Source organism: Garra rufa, chromosome 22, assembly GCF_049309525.1.
Source record: "Garra rufa chromosome 22, GarRuf1.0, whole genome shotgun sequence".
Taxonomy (NCBI): domain Eukaryota; kingdom Metazoa; phylum Chordata; class Actinopteri; order Cypriniformes; family Cyprinidae; genus Garra; species Garra rufa.
Genome location: NC_133382.1, coordinates 39,240,320 through 39,259,796, shown reverse-complemented (window position 1 = coordinate 39,259,796; position 19,477 = coordinate 39,240,320). Strand labels below are relative to the sequence as shown.

Below are 19,477 nucleotides of genomic sequence, written 5' to 3'. Positions count from 1 at the left end.
CAGTTATTAAAGGCAACATTAAAATGTTTAGTTTAATCTAGATTAGTTTAGAACTATTAAAATTACCAAACCAAAACTAAAATAAATAAATTTTTAAAAAGCTAATAAAACCAACAAAAACAAAACGAACTGTAATTAACAAAATCTATTAAAACTTATTTACAATAAATAAACCTTAATGAGGTAATAGAAACATATATAGAATAAATAATCCAGTTAGTTGCCAAAGCAGCATTTCTCTTGTTTGCTTAAAGTACTACAATTATTCAAACTAAAGCTGAAATGGACCAAAAAAAAACACTAATAAAATCGACTAACACAGTTACTAAAACTAAAATGAAAACAGGAATTATAAAACTCATAATAATGCTACTAAAACAAAACCGCACTGTATCCACATGAACCCAGACCATCACAACATCCACACAAACCGAAATCAGATGTGAAGCAGAAGCGTCTCAGAAGCCTGTGGTCAGGACTGATCATCCAGTTTGTGTCTGGTATGAACTGCTAGTTAGTCAGGGTTAAGCAGAAGCGGACCTGCGTGTGTTCTAGCGTACTGCTGCTGTGCTGGAGCGAGTCCAGCTGTGTTTGTCTGTCCTCTCCACATCCGCTGATGAACTGCAGAACCTCCCAGAGTTCCACCGTCCCATCAGAGGACGAACCGCCGCACGCAGCCTCCATCCTCTCAGCCCGCGCTCATCGCCATGGCAACGGGCACACGTGCAGCGCACACGCACGCGGCTCTCATGCGCAGGTGCTCCGGGTTCCTGTGTGAATCCTCAGACGAGTGACTCAGCACACAAACGCAGCCGTCCCGCGTCCCGTCGCTGCTACGTGTCGGGACGTCCATCGCCAGCCGCGCTCAACGGTGCTGCAGTGAGATCAGGTTCCTTTGTGACACAACGGCCCCTCGCTCGCCCCAGCAGCGCACAGAGAGAGAGAGAGACCAATGACGTCGTAAAGCGCTCAGCGGCGCACAAGCCAATCACAGGGCCCGGATTTACAGAGCCTTGACTGTAAATAAGTGATGAAAATGCTGAACTCCGCTTTTGGCTCACTGCATGGGTTCACACACTGCAGCAAACACACTCCCGAAAATAAACACACCAGTCACTGACTGCTAAAGGGATTTATTATTAAAAGGAGAAGTTCCCTTCCAGAACAAACCTCATCGTCCAAGATCAGGGCGGTCACGATTCGTCAATTCTAATCCAGTATTTGTTTTTTAAAGGGGTCATCGTTTGCAAAACTAACTTTTCCATGTTGTTTGAACATTAATGTGTTGGCCGTTTGTGTACACAACCACCAGACAATGATAAAAATCCAGCCAGTTGTTTTTTTATCTTTAAAATAGAGGTCGACCGATGTATCGGTTTTGCCGATTAATCGGCACCGACAGTTGATTGGCGGAACTATCGGTTATCGGTAAAAATCCTTGCCGATATTTTTTCCGGGTTGCGTTTTTTGCTGAAGCGGCTCACGCTCCGCTGTCATAGAGTATGAGAGGTTAAGTCTGACACCAATGCTTAATGTCAGGATTGTTACCATATATGTGACCCTGGACCACAAAACCAGTCTTAAGTCGCTGGGGTATGTTTGTAGCAATAGCCAAAAATACACTGCATGGGTCAAAATTATTGATTTTTCTTTTATGCCAAAAATCATTAGGAAATTAAGTAAAGATCATGTTACATGAAGATTTTTTGTAAAATTCCTACTGTAAATGTATCAAAATGTAATTTTTGATTAGTAATATGCATTGTTAAGAACCTAATTTGGACATTTTTGAAGGTGATTTTCTCAGGATTTTGATATTTTTGCACCCTCAGATTCCAGATTTTCAAATAGATGTATCTCGGCCAAATATTGTTCCTATCCTAACAAACCATACATCAATAGAAAGCTTATTTACCGAGCTTTCATATGATGTATACGTCTCAGTTTTGTAAAATTTAACCTTATGACTGGTTTTGTGGTCCAGGGTCACATATTTGCATTGGTTTATATCCAGCTGCTCATATTGTTAGCCAGCAAAGTTGCAGATTTAAAGACGTGACGTGAGAAAGCAAACTGTGTTCATTTAGCCGTTAGAAATCCTGCTGAGCCACAGCGCGCCATTCATGGTTTTGCATTACATCATATCTGTCCCAAATCTTTGTTAATGTTCATAAAGACTTGACCCTGGGCTGGAAGATTGAGTATTGTGCATTTAAGCAAAACTTTGTATTTCTGTAGCTCTAATAAAGTCTGTATGCTTCAAATAGATCTATAATTTATGTTTTAGCCTTTTCTTCAGGCCGCTGAAGCATGGTGGTTACGCACTTTATTTCACAATGCCAGTTTTCCTTGTTCTTATTTGATTTGAATAACTGATCAACAAAAATATATAAAATTAACAAATTATACAAAACGAAATTCGTTTAAGAAGGGATTTTCCACAAATAAAAACGTACGAAGTGGTCAAAAACCTGTGTCTGACCCTCTTCAACTCTCCCGGCGTATTGCCGTCCAATTCATACCACGTCCTTTATGACATTTACAAATTACACAAACTTCTTTTGTAATAAACATATTGAACTGGAACAAAACACAAACAAATAATATTTAAACAATGTAAAACAGAAAAAAAAAACTTAAATGGCTACAACAATATATAATCGCTCTTTCTCTTTTCGTTTGATCTGTTCTTTAAACTAATCTTTGACGCTTTTTGATCATTCTTTAAGTAAACATTTGCCCGTTTGGTGATTAAATAAACCGTTTTAGACTTCCGCTTGAACTACACGCGACGTGTCCTGTGTGTGATTCCTGCGAGTTATCCGCGCAACGCAGCGCTGCACTTTTGCCCGGTTTCATTAAGGGTGTGTGAAAAATGGATTCTCCGACTCATCGCAATCCTCTCTTCAATGAGCTTGTGTTTTCCCCGCATATGGCACTTGTGCGCGCTAGAGATGCGGCGGGCTTCATTGCACAGAATGTGCACTATGAGACACGTGCGCATTGCTTGACAGTGTGTGCTTCCACCCGCAGTGTTTTACTTTAGATATGCCTTTATTTCTGCCGTTTGTAATGCAGTACTAGTAGATGCACAAAACTCACGCACTGACAGACTTTCACTTGTGCTTTGTGTTTGTTCGTCCTATAAAGCTCGATTGCAGATGCGGTTAAATGCACTTGCATTTTCAAATAATTTTATACAAAACTGATGTACGGTACACACAATCAGTTATGTTTTCAGAGCAGGACAAAACATCTGATATATCAAATTAGATTGGTGCATTGATTGAAGCCTGTTAAAGCAGCCACTGTCTATGTCACTGTCTGTTGTTTTAAAAAGTACTGCTTATATAATAAAAAATAAAAAAGTAAATTTTGCACGAAATAAATTTGATATAAAAATTTTATTAAATTGAATCCTAATTTTAAGATGGCAGTACTGAGATACAGAGATTCCAAATATAAAAAAAAAGAAACTGCAATTTGACAAATTGTTAAAATAAAGATTCCCACCCCTTTACAATGAGCCCATTTGTAACATCAACTAATATTGATGAAAGCTGTAGAATAGAAGTGTTGTTCCTTGTTAGAGTGTGTTAATTTCAACATTTACTGATATACTGTTATATTTTGAAGTTTATTTTGTTTACATTAATGAACTATGAAATAACTTTAATGATCAATGTATAATTAATATTAATATTTGTATTAATTTACAAAGTATGGTTTAGTACTTTTTTTTTTAAATAGTAGAACACTATTTTAGTTGTCTTTCAGTATCCATTTTCAAAAACTATCGGTTAATTAATCGGTATCGGCCAGTGTGGTCCAACCTAGCTATCGGTAAAAACTAATATCGGTCGACCTCTACTTTAAAAGTAATATCCCCTTTTTAAAATCAGTTCATTCTTAGCTTCTTGTCGTTGTGATGAAATACATTTGATTGAGCGATTGAGGTGTTCTGTTGTTGGATGTAATAATGAACACAGCAGTCGTCATTTACTCCCGACATCTGAGCCGCTGAAGATGCAGAGGATTAACGTTACTTTCGTTTTTAAATGAAAGCGCCGATCCCGATCTACATATGCGTCTGTGTTCGTGTGAATCGTTCCTGATGCAGCTTCACCCACAGCAGAAGTGAGTAGAAGGGTTTTTATGCATCTTTGCAAATGTGCTTGTTGCCAAGTTTCGCCGATAAACGCGGCATCTGCACGTACAGTAAGGCCAAGACTTTTGGAAGATGGCCTGGTGTCAAGAAGGGCAGCAAAGAAGCCACTTCTCTCCAAAAAAAAAACATCAGGGACAGATTGATCTTCTGCAAAAAGTTTGGCGAATGGACTGCTGAGGACTGGGGCAAAGTCATATTCTCCGATGAAGCCTCTTTCTGATTGTTTGGGGCATCTGGAGAAGAAAAGGTGAGCGCTACCATCAGTCCTGTGTCATGCCAACAGTAAAGCATCCTGAGACCATTCATGTGTGGGGTTGCTTCTCATCCAAGGGAGTGGGCTCACTCACAATTTTGCCCAAAAACACAGCCATGAATAAAGAATGGTACCAAAACACCCTCCAACAGCAACTTCTTCCAACAACAGTTTGGTGAAGAACAATGCATTTTCCAGCACGATGGAGCACCGTGCCATAAGGCAAAAGTGATAACTAAGTGGCTCGGGGACCAAAACGTTGACATTTTGGGTCCATGGCCTGGAAACTCCCCAGATCTTAATCCCATTGAGAACGTGTGGTCAATCCTCAAGAGGCGGGTGGACAAACAAAAATTCACTAATTTTGACAAACTCCAAGAAGTGATTATGAAAGAATGCAATTTAATCACATTTGTTAAATCCAACAATTAGTTAAAAACGCAATCTGACCAGTTTCAATCATGCATGACTGACAAATTTGAATTACATTGTTTATTTGTTGTTTTTGTTTTTTTAAATTAGGTTAATACCAAAATCATTTGAACCCAAATGGATTTAAATGTTATGCAATTCAATCTATATCTATTTATTTGTTTGAGAGCAGGTTCATATGTCCAGGAAAATGTTTACACTATTTTGTTTGTAATTTTCTCTAGATATTATATTAGGCATTAATAACACACACAAACATCAGGCAACTGCTATCCAAATTAGAGCAAACAAACTGTAAACAAACTATATTAGTTTACAAAGCAAAAAACGTCCATATGAAAGCTTGTTTATAAACCGTTGTATAAAACCACTAAATCTCACAATCATGCTGTCGTTCTACATTTATTTGAAGAACTGTGACCTTTCACTCATGAATCTCTGTCAGCATATTCAGAACAAACTGCGAGAGCAATCCTGTTTGTGCTACGCAAAGACACAAAGTCATTCAGGTTTATAGCAAAGAAGGCAGTTGAAAGAATTTATTGTTAGATGAACTAGTTTCTGCATGTGCACCACAGCTGCTTTCAGTCTCAGACTGCAGTCGCTCAGCAGATGGCGCTCTGACTCTTACAGATCCTTGGGAACCAAAAGATGATGCAGAGTTATTTCTAGTACAAGCCAATCACAAATAAGCAACAGATCACATGATGCCAACCTCAGCCAGTAAGAACAAGGACAACAAGACCCCAATTGTGTTCATGTTTGTCTAACCCAAAGAATTCAACTTTAAACTTCAGAACTTAATGTAACAGAAAACATAAAACAAGACGCCACAGAAGCAAAGACTAAAGCCTGAACGCTCTCCTGCTGCTGATGATCTGACGCTGCAGGAATGCCAACACAGGCACAGGTTTGTTTCTTAAAGGGGTCATCGGATGCTCATTTTCCACAAGTTCATATGATTCTTTAGGATTTTAATGAAAAGTCTCTAATATACTTTAAATAAAAATTCTCAATAGTAGTGTAAAAAACACCCTTTTACCTAGTCAAAATCAGCTCTGCAAAATTTCAGCTCATTTTAAGACATGGCCCCTTTAAATGCAAATGAGCTCTGCTCGCCCCGCCCCTGTCTGGGATGATGTTTACTTTAGCTGCGTTTATCGGCGAAACTTGCCAACAAGCACATTATTAAGTAAGGCCATTTGCAAAGATGCATAAAAAACCCTTATCCTCACTTCTGCTGTGAGTGAAGCTGCATCAGGAACGATTTGCACGAAGATAGACACATATGTAGATCGGGATCAGAGCTTTCCATTTAAAAACGAAAGTAACGTTAATCCTCTGCATCTTCAGCGGCTCAGATGTCGGGAGTAAATGACGACTGCTGTGTTCATTATTTCATCCAACAACAGAACACCTCAATCGCTCAATTAGAGTCTTCCTCTGCAGCTGAGTCACACAGTGAGGATCGTATTGGGACTGTTTGAGCTCGGTGAGGGCGGGGCTAAGGTAAGACGCTCATGTCAATCAAATGTTTTGTCACAACGACAAGAAGCTGAGAATGAACTGATTTTAAAAATGGGATATTACTTTTAAAGATTAAAAAAATACCACTGGGTGGATTTTTAACATTGTAGGGTGGTTGTTCACAAACTGCAAACACACATTAATGTTCAAACAACATGGAAAAGTTAGTTTTGCACCCGATGAACCCTTTAAGAACATATAAATGCAGTGAATGTGAAGGGATACAGGACTTACGTCAAATTTGGGTGCGATCTGTCCACTGCTGCCGTACGTCTCTCTGAAGCAGTCGCTGAAGGGCAAGAGGAGCCCCATGGCCAGAATCCTGGAGCAGATTTTCTCGGCCTCCTCCGGCTCATCGGAGTCCTGCTGCTGGAAGAACCGCTCCAACAGCGTCCGTCCTGGAGAAACAGCCGTTCGACAGATTCAGTCATGTTACTCTATGCAAACACTAATCTGACATCATGTTGTCATAACCATAAAATCTTAATAATACCAGCAGAGTCTGTTAACTCTCGTGCTACTTACACTAGTCCTTCAGTATGAAGCCTGTGCATATAATGTGAATGTTGTGTTTGCACAGAATAATCATCAACCAACAGGTTTTCAACAGGCAATGCAGATACTGCAAAATTAAATTCCAGGGCTTTCAAGAACTTTTCAAGCACTACTTTGATTTTCAAACACTCTAATAGAGACAGAGCGCCACGCGTCATAATCTGAAGGTCACGTCCTCCAGGGGGGAAAACAAACCAACGCTCTCCATTGACTTTGTATTGCGGGAAGCTGCCTCCCTTTCATTTCTGACTTATAACAAAAAACAGAACAATGTCTAAAAGCTGCTGTGACAAGGTGTACAGTAAACAAGCTAAAAAACACAGAACTACGTTTTATAAGCTGTCGACCTAAAAAAAACCCAAGCGTTTAAGAACACAAAAGTAGAGCGCAACGACTCTTATTACTCTGAGAACTACGCCCGCTGGAGGGAAATTTAACAGCGACAGTAAACCAATATTTAACCATGTCAAAAGATTATTTCACCACCCTGAGAGGAGGAGATATATTGAGAAACTAAATGTTATTGGTCTATGTCAGTGCTCCTTTTCCTTACCTTTCTTTTGTTGGAGAAATTATCAAACTGAATGGCCCAATGCGAAAAACCTTGACATCTACAACTATTTGTGTCCTTAAACTCTTGTTTTTTTTTTTGGGTCAAAAGCTTATAAAAACGTAGTTGTGCGTTCTTTAGCTTGTTTACTGTACACCTCGTCTCATAGCAGCTTTTAGACATTGTTTTGTTTTTTGTTATAAGTCAGAAATGACAAGGAGTCTGCTTCCCGCAATACAAGTCAATGAAGAGTCAATTGGATTGTTTTCCCCGCCGGTGGGGGCGTGGCCTAAATGCGCTCTGTCTCTATTAGAGATCTCGCTTATCAAACAATGTCTTCTTTTTCAAATGACAGAAAAAGTAGATAGATAAAATGTACTACTGATAACTAAAATGATTCGCGAACCATCATTTCAGATCAGGAATTGGTGCACGGCTTGCAAATTGATGATTTGCAAATCATGCACCAATTCCTGATCTGAAATGATGGGTTGTGAAAAAATTATTCACGAACCCACTCCGAAGTTATAAATCAAATGATTCGCGAAAGGCAAAGCTCTGATCTAAATCAAATGACTCGATCTAAATCAAATGATTTGCGATAGGCAAAGCTTCGATCTTAAAAAAAATAAATAAATAAATAAAAAAATAAAAAATAAAAAAATAAAAAAAATCGAAAAATTGAATTTGATTAGCCTTTGGTTCGAAGTCACGAGTTTGAATCAATCGGAGCGATTCCAGCATAAATGACTCACTCAATTGATTTGGTTCATCTGTTCCTTATTTCGCGTCTTTAGCCATGTTTACACGACACTGTCAGTACTATGACTGGTTTAGCTCGCTAGTTTTATGACAATAACTGAATTAAGCTATGTTTGTTGAATTTCGCATTAAAAGATACATGTTATTGAGAAAATTTAACATTTCATAGATTCACTGTCTTTCAAAAGTGCAATCAGTTTTCAATTACCTCGTCATGAATATTACTATTTTTAAGGGTTTTCCAGACCTTAAAAATTTGAAAGAGTCAAATTTAAGTACTTTAAGCACCTAGTACAAACCGATGACTTTTATAATGCCATATTTAATTTACTTTTTGCCAAATGAGACACTTTTCACTATATCTAGCCTACTAAACATTCAGCAACAGGAAACTAAAAAACTAACACCAATTTGAAATTTTGAACAAATATTGTTTAGATTTATTGGTTGATCATTAGCATATAATACTCCGATTACCTACATATTTAATCACCTTAGAATTATAAGGTTCTGACACTTTCTGTGACAACTTAGCTTACAAAAGAAACATCAAATAATGTAAATGTGTGCATTTTGGGCCTTTTTTTATAAAACAAAAATGTTTCTATCTACAGAAGTCTATGGAATGCAAAAACTTTGAAGCTCAATATCTCCAAAGTGCTCTGAATGCAGATAGAACCTTATAATTCTAAAGGTGACGATTTGTCAAAATAAGCAGTATACAGTAGATCAGACTGGTTTGACCTTGTTGAATCACAATCTGTTTCTTGACTCATACGCTGACTGGTAAAACACACAAAATTGGATTTAAAAAGCAAAACAATCACTCACTGAATTAATGAGGTCATATGACCAGAAGTTAGTATGATACTGCTTGAAATGTTTAGTGTTGAATACTTTAATATACTTATGCATTTAAAAGAAAACAGTAGACAGTATAAAGCAAAAGAGCCTGTCTAATATTTGTCAGACTGAAACCAAAACTTAATTTAGAACCAAAACAATTTCTTAAACATCAAAAAGAAAAAGTACCAGTGTAGAGCATATGCAGTCTGTGTCAGACTAGTATTTCAGTCCAAACACAGCATGTGAAACTAATGGCTGCATTTCAAAACCTGAGTAATGTGTTTAGTTTTGAAACAGCCAGCAATTTTAATGAGTTACTGAGAATTAAGGAGTGTGTGCAACTGTGTGTGAGAGAGACGTGAGAGTCTGTTTCTGCAGATTTGAGAATGAGTCACTGCTGCAGTGCTTCATCTCCTCACCGTCTACACATTAAACTCAGTGGAAATAGAAATCATTAGTCACACGATCACTGCACAGGCATCAAAGGAGATCACAACATTTGCATAAGATCCTGTCTGAACCTTCAACTCGCTATAATCTCATCAGACGAGCAGCTCTGAGATCAGTTTCTGCAGTCACACAAACACTGAGACCCACACACTCACTTTGAGTTTACACGCCTGATTATTTACAGATCATTAACTTCATTAGCAAGTCAATAACAACAAAGATGAGCCAGCGGTTAAACACTCTGTCAGACAGCCAACGAGAAACAAGATGAGGTGCATTGTGGGAAATGTAGTTCTGCCTATTAAACACAATGTCAACATCTGTAGAGATGCAGGGTTCCTACACTTTTTCCATTTTAAAATTCCAGCCTCAAATTTGCAAACCTCTCAGATTGAGACCATATTTAAGAAATGGAGTCATCTGTAATATTTTCTCAGGGTTTTCATTGATTTTCTCAAAGCATACAACATACAGAGCCCCTAAAATAAATAAATAAATACATAAATAACAGCAACAGGCCTTTAAATGCACACAAACTTTTTTTTTGTAAAAAAAAAAAAAAAAAAAAAAATTTGTATGCTTTTGCATTACAATATCAAGTTTTATATAACTTATTTCCTTTGAGCATCACTGCCATCTTACTATGAATAAAACAAGAGCATGGATGCACATTAACATTTTTAATTCATGACCCAAAATTTGGCTTTTGTAATGGCAATATCTCTAATATCAAGCCCTAATGTCCAATACACATCCTCTGTGGCAGCACAGAAACCATGACACGAAATGGGCTAATGGCATAAAATTAGTCAAGTTCATGGGTTTATAAAAAAAAATAAAATAAAAATAAAAAAAATGGGAACTGTAAAAAAAAAAAAAGGAAATTGCATAAATTACATAAATTAAATAGCCAAAATGTGCTTTTTACAGTTTTGTCTTGCTTTTCAAAAAAAAAAAAAAAAAAAAAAAAAATTACTAAACAACTTTTAAAATATTTATGTAACACTGAACATTTAACATTCTCGTTGACATAGCCTACCAACAAAGCACAATTTAACTATTTTTTACTGTTGTTCTGTAAAATAAAATGACAAAAATAATGATAACATTCATTCCAACAGCTCTATTAATACATTATGACATTCTCCTTTGCTCAGCAAGGCTGCATTTATTTGTACATTATAAACACATGCCTGATTCAAGAAGGGGGTCTTAAAAATGGCCAAAGATTATTATTTTACAAACTTATTAATTTTAAGTTCAATTGTGCTTTGTTGGTAGGCTATAATGTCTACTAGAATGTAAAATGTTCATATATTCAATATTTTTTAATTGTTGTTTTGTAAAAAGCACATTTTTACTATTTAATTTATGCAATGGTGGAAAAAATTGGGAAAAACCGTGTACGGTAATTGGCCTTTGGTCCAGTGTTTAATATTGTTCAGCTTCAGCCAAGAATTTTCATTTCGGTGCATCCCTAATAAAAACTACAGTAAACAGGGGAAACTTTAACCAAATTCCATACTTTTCCAAACCCCGTAGGAACCCTGCAAATGAATGTTATATACGTGATATTAAATCAGTGTTAGCCAATAAGAGAGATGTTCTTAAAGGTGCCATAGAAGGCATTGAGAGAATATTTTAAATTGTTCTCTGATATCTACGTAGAAGGTATATGGCATAGGAAAGGGCAAAAAAATCTCCAGAAATGGTTTTACAGGTCCATTTACAACCCTAGGATTTATATAAGGAGGAAACGATGGTGTTTGAGACTCATGGGATGTCATGTCCATGTACTGAACTGTTATTTTTTAACTATGCCAAGGTAAACACAGTTTTCCATTCTATGGCACCTTTAAAAGATCAGCACTGACTTGATTAGGCGGATACTGGAAGTCGCAGAAGTTTAGCACACACATTGACGATACGCTGGAGCAACAAAAATCAGACAGAGACTCAGACTGGAGGGAGGAGCTCACAGACTGACAGGCGTTCAGAGAGACTTGACATGGTGTGTTTAACCCCCATCGACCGTGTGAGGAGAACAACACCACATCACGAGAGGCAAGAGCGTGTCTAATATCAGCCGGTTCTTATGCAAAACAGAATCAGTTCCTCAGAGTCTCTACTGAATCTACAGCAACAGAAACAATGCTTCATGTGAGAAAACAGTCTGAACTGAATGATTATTTTGAGCAGATTCTTTTTAACCCTCTGGGCCTCTTTGCTCATTTTTGACCGAAAAAATTTTTTGTTTTGAAATTTAGAAAATTGTAGCTTCATTGGAATGAGATGACTTTTATTGCATTAGCTATGTGAGCAAAAAAAAAAAAAACAACAACAAAAAAAAATGGTTCGGATATGTTAAAGGGTCAAAAAAAAAAAAAGTCATACTTGACTCCTTCACGGTCAAAAATGACCGACATAAAAAATAAGAAATTAAAAACTGCAATAATTCAGAGAATATTTTGGTGGTATAAGCTACAAATCAGCCACTGTGCTGAAAAAAAGTGTTCAGCAATCAAACAAATTTAGTGTGAAATGTTGCATTCATTGAAAAATAAAATAAATTAAATACAAAAAAAAATTAACTCTAGTGGGAAATTTTTTTTTAAATTGTATAAATATTGTATAGTATCATAAAAACTCCTCAAAATTATAAATAATAATCACAAAATATTATTGAACAAAAATGTATTTCATTGAAAAAAAGTTACTTTTTAAGGCTTCGGTCACTTTTGACCACGAAGGAGCCAAGTGTGACTTCTAAACGAAGAGGCCCAGTTAAACAATCAAAAGGTTGCTTTGCGTATAATTTTGCCAGATATTATAGAAAAAATAACTATTAAAGCATCTCGGTATACTAAAATAACACTGTGATGAAGCTGCTTTGACATCCACTAATCTGGACTGTATTAAGCGCTGTAGAAATAAATGTGACTTGAAGATCCTCTGCTGATTATCTAGAATGACAAGCACAGAGTCATGTGACGGTCTCTAACATTTCCCATCGATCCACAGCGCAGCAGGATCTCAGAAGTCAATACTGTAATGTGTGCTCTGAACTACAGCAATCTACCATCGATCTGATTGGCTGAGAGCGAGCATGTGACGTCACTAATGGATGCGAGTCCTCAGGGCCTGATCACACCACGCCATCTGCTCTGGAGAGAACACAACGCTTACAGAAACCAACAGGAGACAGCGAGAACTCACTGAAACCAGCTGAATCATGACTCCAGCCTCTTCTGTAGAACTGCCTTATAGTGGAAATTTAAGTTCAATACTGACTCTGAGTTTAGATCTCACAATTATAAGAAAAAAAGTCAGTACAGACAGATACACTTAGAATTGTGAGAGATAAACAATATCTTGCAAAAAAAAATCTGAATTTAGAGATACAAACTAAATCTCACAATTCTGTCTTTAAAGTTGTCCAAATTAAGTTCTTAGCAATGCATATTATGAATCAAAAATTAAGTTTTGATATATTTACGAATGGAAACTTACAAAATGTTTTCATGAAACATGATCTTTACTTGATATCCTAATGATTTGTGGCATAAAATTAAAAAAAAATGATCATTTTGACCCATACAATGTATTTTTGTCTATTGATAAAAATATACCCATACTAAAGAATGGTTTTGTGCTCCAAGTTAAATACAGTTAATACTAGACAAAAAGACTAAATACATTTTGGTGATACTTTTTTTTTTTTTTAAATTCGAAGTATGATATATACACAATATCTTGCAATTCTGAACAAAAGTCTGAACTGCATATTATTATTATTATTAGCTTTTACATTTTTTTTTTTTTTGCAGATATGACATAACAGTAGAAGTGCCATTTTTGCCTAGATGGCACATCTAAAAATAAAGCGGACATAAGTCAGAAGTGCTTTTGAGCAAATATTTGCTCTCCTGCACTAACCAGTTCATAAGAAGACCAGTAAGATTAGTTGTTTTTTTTTCAAAAAGTCTCTTATGCTCAAAGTTATTTATTTGATCAAAAATACAGAAACAAAAGCAATATTATATAATATTATGGCAATTCAAAATGACAGTTTTTAATTTTAATATACTTTAAAATATAATTTATTTTTGTGATGCAAAGCTTAATTTTAATCAGCTATTACTCCAGTCTTCATTGTCACATGATTCTAATATGCTGATTTATTACCTTTATTATCAGTGTTGGAAACAGTTGTGCTGATTAATAGTTTTTGGATCCTGTGATACTTTAATGATTCTTTGATGAATAACAAGTAAAAAAAAAAAAAAAAGAACAGTATTTATTTAAAATAGAAATCTTTTCTAACAATATAAGTCTTCACTTTCACTTTTTTAAATCAATTGAACATACTTGCTGAATAAAAGTATTAATTTCTTTCAAAGAAAGAAAGAAAGAATACTGACCCCAAACTTTGAAAGGTAGTGTGTATTGTTACAAAATGTTAAATAAATGTTGTTCTTTAACATTTATCTATCAAAGTATTCTGAAAAAAGTATCACAAGTTCCAAAAAATATTAAGCAGCACAACTGTTTCCAACACTGATAAAAAAATCAGCATATTAGAATGATTTCTGAAGGATCATGTGACACTGAAGACTGAAGTAATGATGCTGAAAATTCAGCTTTGCCTCACAAGAAAAAATTATATTTTAAAATAATGAAACAGAAAACCACTATTTTAAGAAGCAAAAATACTTCACAATATTACAGTTTTCCTGCATTTTTAATCAAATAAACTACCTTGATGAGTAGAAAAGTCTCCTTTAAAAAGCATTAAAAATTATACTGATCCCAAACTTTTGAGCGGCAGTGTAAAACATATGTAAACATATGCAGGACTGCACGTGTGCAAAAAAACAACATTTTGAAATTTTTGGATTTTGAGTCCAGTGTTTACATTCTTCATTTTTCTTGTTGATCAGATTATTTCACGTCTACACAAACTATTTCACATGAAGGTTTTTCAGTCCAATTAAGCCATCAATCCCATTACTAACAGATTATTTGACTGCATGTAAACACAGAATTCAGGATCTGGGAATCAGAGTTCAGACGTAGAGTCAGTGAGGCAGAGTCATTCAGATCCAGAGCTGTTCATCAGTCAGTAACACAAAGAGCTCTGCCAGCACAACACAGACTGAAAGAGAGAATATATTCACTCTACGGCCAAAACAACAGACAGAGGAACAGCCTCTCTTTCACTCGCTGCTTTATTCTCTTTCACTGGCTGAGAAACTGCCGTACGAATGCTCGGGTTTTGTGCTGTTTTTGGTGTCAGTGTGTGACACGATCAAACTCAACATGTTTCCTTTCACTGCTCAGACACATGGCAACATCTCCAGCGTCCCATAATGCCTCTCTACAGGACAGACACTCAGTCTGTGTTCAGAATGGAATACTAATGCACTGCACACTGTACTGTGTCGACTGCATATATTATGAACAAATAAAGAGTATGAAAACATTTTAAACAGTCGTGTGCTACATTGTTGTCACATTATCATTACAGAGCATGTTTAATTCAGTGAGTGGCTTAATGGATAAATATGGTTCCTTTGGATTTGTTTATTAAGTTGTTTGATTAAATCACACTGAAAATGGAATGTCGAGCACATTTCATCGTGGGACGTTGTGCTTTAGTCATCCAGATTTCCATTCACATTTTGCATCATATTGTGACCCTGGAGCACAAAACCAGTCTTAAGTAGCACAGGTATATTTGTAGCAATAGCCAAAAATACATGGGTCAAAATTACAGATTTTTCTTTCAAACTTCCTACAGTAAATATTTCAAAAGTTAATTTTTGATTAGTAATATGCTTTGCTAAGAACTTCATTTGGAAACTTTAAAGGCAATTTTCTCAATATTTAGATTTTTTTGTACCCTCAGATTCCACATTTTCAAATAGTTGTATCTCAACCAAATATTGTCCCCTAACAAACCATTTGTCCAGCTTTTAGATGTATACATTTAATGGAGAATATAAAAATGTACCCTTATGACTGGTTTTGTGGTTCAGGGTCACATTTATTAACCTTAAATGTTAATTTGCACTAACTAGTACATTATACAAATAAAATATATAAAATATATAATATATAAAAATCTGTTCATACTTGAAGTTGTTGTTTTTGTTTTTATTAACTTGTTACTTTAGTATCAATGAGCTACTATTCTTACAATTACCAATATTTTGAATCACTTTTTATTTTTTATATTTTCAGTTTTAATTTTAACTTTAAAATTTTAGCAATTGTGCTGTTTGTTTTTGTGATTTTATATATCACTACACAATTTTACTTCTGTTTTAGTTTATTTCAGTACATCAAACCAAATTAAAATGGGGGGGAAAAAACAAAGTTTGAAGTCTGAGTGTTTCATTTTTTTTCTAAAGGTTTCAGTTTCACTTTAGTTAACTTTAGCTAACCTGACTGTAATAAATGTATTGCTCTTCAATATTTAATGTTTACTAAAAAAATAAATAAAAATAAAAATATTTTTAACAGTGATGCATGAAATAGGAAAACTTAGAGATGCTCCTTCAGTGCATATAACATCAAACACTTTTTAAAAAGCACAAACCCACACTATTATCACCATAAAAGTTGCATGTATAATGACATTCACCAAATATTAAATGGAGTGCAGATCTCACCTGTGAAAACTTCCTGAGTGGCAGACGCCCGCTGTGTGGCTGTGAGCGCCCCGCCGCCCGTCCTGAGCGTCCCCTCCGAGCCGCCATACTCCAGATAGTCAGCTGACCCCGCGGCTTTCGGCGGGAGCGTCCGGAGCTCCTCGGTCCAGTCTGCGGAGCGGCTGATGGGGTTGGTGATGCTGTAGGAGCGCTGACGCTTGACCCGTCTCCTCTCGGCCCGGGCGTCCCGTCCTCTTCTCGTGAAGAGCGGACTTTGAGACGGGGACGGAGCGGGCGAGCAGGAGGGCGAGCTGAGCTGGCGTGTGGTGGTTTTGATGTAGGACGTGCTGATGGGCGGATACGGCTTGACCGCAGACTTCAGCAGACGAGTGGCCAGAGGGCTCTCCGGCGTGAACGACACGCTGCTCTTGCGTCTCTGGACGATCACGGCGAGCTCTTCCGGCGGCTCGATGACGGTGAGACACTCAAGCGAGCCCGTTGACCCGAGCCCGTCGACGTCAGACACCGTATCCGTACTGGGGACGTCCGGAGGCGTGCGGTCATCGTCCTCTACGGCCTCCACGGCGCTTTCGAACGAAGCGGTCAGGTCGGGAAAACTAGTAGTGCTGATTGTAGTAGGAACCGCTGGAGGAGGAGAAGGAGACGAAGGAAGAGGGGCCTCGGGCTCTTTTGTGATGGTTTCCACGGCGACCGGAACACAAAGGGCCTCCTCTGAGTGCCGCTTCACAGCCGTCTCCTCCTCTTCAGGGAGATGCGGTGCACTAACGAGGCCGTTTTCTAGTTTAGGAATAGCTTCCAGCACGGTGAAGGGTTCAGAGTCGGGGGTGGGAGTGTTTTTAGCGTCTCCGCCGTTGGTTTGTTTACAATCTCTCTCCCAGGGAAGCTCGACGGCTGCGGAGAGCATCACACCCTGCTTCAGTCGGATGGCCTGCTGGATGTCAGCCAGCAAATCCTCCTGCTCAGCGGCCGAGTGAAAGCTGTACATATCCGTGTCGGATCCGGAGCTCACCACCTTCTTCTCCTCCTCCTCCGGGCCGTCCGGCGTGTCTTGTCTGCCATCGGCTGCCAGGCGAGGCCGCTCCGGCTCAACGTCCGAATGTCCGAGCTCATCTCCGGAGAGATCCGGCGTCTTGTTGCAGAGCGAGGGAACGCTGTCGAGCTCGTCCAGCGCATCCTCTTTGGATCCGCTCAGGAAGCCTTTCGCCTTGCTCTTGCGCTTCCGTATGTGAGGGAAAACTGAAGATCTGTCGGATTTGTTTTTCTTCTTCCCTCCCTCCCCTCGCGCCTTCTTGCCGTGAAATCCTTTCTTTGTGCCGTCGTGAGCAGCGCTCTCATCCGCCGCGCCTCCCGCCTCGGAGCGCTTCAGCTTTCCATCCTGATTTCCCATGATGAGCGGCTCTCTCACGCCATGGCGGCTCGGCGGTCTGCGTTTGCGTCTGCGCGAGCGGCCGCTCGACGTGCTCTCGTTCTCTGAGGGTGATGACGAGGAGAGCGGAGAGATGGAGAAGGCGGTGACGAAAGAGAGCAGCTCGCTGTCCTCCTCTCCTCTGCAGAAGGATGCGTGCGGGGAGGGGCAGAAGCCCTGAGGGACATGCGCGTCTGCGGCCGCATGCGTGTGGGGGAGGCAGTACTGCTGCCGTCTGCCCAGACTCAACGCCTCCAGCAGCCTCTGCCTGAATCCTGGAACCTCCAGCATCTGCACCGGCTGCATTGCGTAACACACGCTCTCACACGCACCTGCTACAGCACAAAAGACAGACATTAGTGAGCTATTTATAAAACAATGCAAGCAGAAATAAATCTTATGACTAAGCTTTGTAAAAAAATATATTTTTTTATTTTTTTTATTTAATTGTTATGCATGACCTGTTACAATTTATTCAAATAGAAAAAAATAGATTTACAATGCTTAGCAGAACAGAACAATTTAACACCATTTGGAAACCTTTTATTGTGTACATTAAAAAATAACTACTTAATGTAAATTCATATGCAACCCTCCCTCTGTTTCTGATCTTTACTGCTTTCGCCCACCCTCGTTACTGATTATGAAACAGAAAACACAAAAAGGGAAAATAAATTTCACATTTTATTTGCTTCCCAAGTGACAATGTTTTTTTAAAAAGGAGCTTCATTTATTTATTTGTATTTATTTATTGTTCATTTTGCCCATATTGACATTATACTGTATGTACATATGTACTATGATTATATATTGTTTTAAATATTTGTGAGTTTGAGCAGATATTCTCTTTTTCTTCTGATCTATTTGTTATTCTATTTATTCTATTATTATTTTTATTTTATTTGTAATTAATCCAGAGAGAAAGGAATATTTTGTTAAATGTCATTCGATTTACTTTTCTACTGTTTTGAAACTACAAAGTACTTTAATTTAATAACTCTCTGAATGAAAAAAAGTTTTTAATTGTTATATTTTCTGTTTGCAAATGTTCTGCTTTTATGTTAAATTGTGCTGTTGTGTTTGTCTTTTTTTCCCTATAATATAGTTTTTGTTTTTAAATATTTTTATGTCCGTTTTAGGTTTTATGTTTTTAAAAGTCTCTTTAAAACCAAGCCTGCACTTATTTGATCCAAAATACAGCAAAAACAGTCAAATAACAATTTAAATAACTGCTTTCTATTTGAATGCATTTTAAAATGTAATTTATTCCTTCAGCATCATTACTGCAGTCTTCAGTGTCACATGATCCTTCAGAAATCATTCCAATATGCTGATTTTCTGCTCAAGAAACATTTCTAAATATTATCAATGTTTAAAACAGTCGAGTATTTTTTTTCAGGATTCTTTAACGGATAGAAAGATCCAAAGATCAGCATTTATCTGAAATAAAACACTATTGTAACATTATACACTATACCATTCAAAAGTCAATGTAGAAGTATAGGGGGGAAGAAAATTTTAGAAATGAATCCTTTTTAAGCAATGATGCTTTAAATTGATCAAACGTGGTTATAAAAACATTTATGACGTTACAAAACATTTATATTTCAGATCAATGCAGTCTACTAAGCTGTTTTTGACAAAGTTTCTTAAGCAGCAAATCAGCTTATTAAAATGATTTCTGAAGGATCATGTGACAGTAACGATGCTGAAAATTCAGCTTTGATCACAGGAATATATTACATTTTAAAATATATTGAAATAGAAAGCAGTTATTTTTAATTTTAAAAAGTTTTACTGTTTTTGCTGTACTATGGATCAAATAAATGCAGGCTTGGTGAGCAGAAAAGATGTC

At 37.3% G+C, this 19,477-nt stretch overlaps 1 protein-coding gene across 1 annotated transcript in view; it reads right to left on the bottom strand.

Moving 5' to 3' along the window:
- Positions 1 to 18,296, bottom strand: part of fmn2b (formin 2b) — an 86,434-nt gene extending 68,138 nt beyond the window's left edge. The window contains exons 1-2 of the mRNA XM_073828611.1: positions 16,218 to 18,296; positions 6,615 to 6,778 (exon numbers count right to left, since the gene is read on the bottom strand). Coding sequence (XP_073684712.1) covers positions 6,615 to 6,778; positions 16,218 to 17,979 — 1,926 coding nt within the window. The 5' untranslated portion in view covers positions 17,980 to 18,296. The remainder of the gene's footprint in view (positions 1 to 6,614; positions 6,779 to 16,217) is intronic.
- Between the last annotated feature and the right edge of the window lie 1,181 nt (positions 18,297 to 19,477).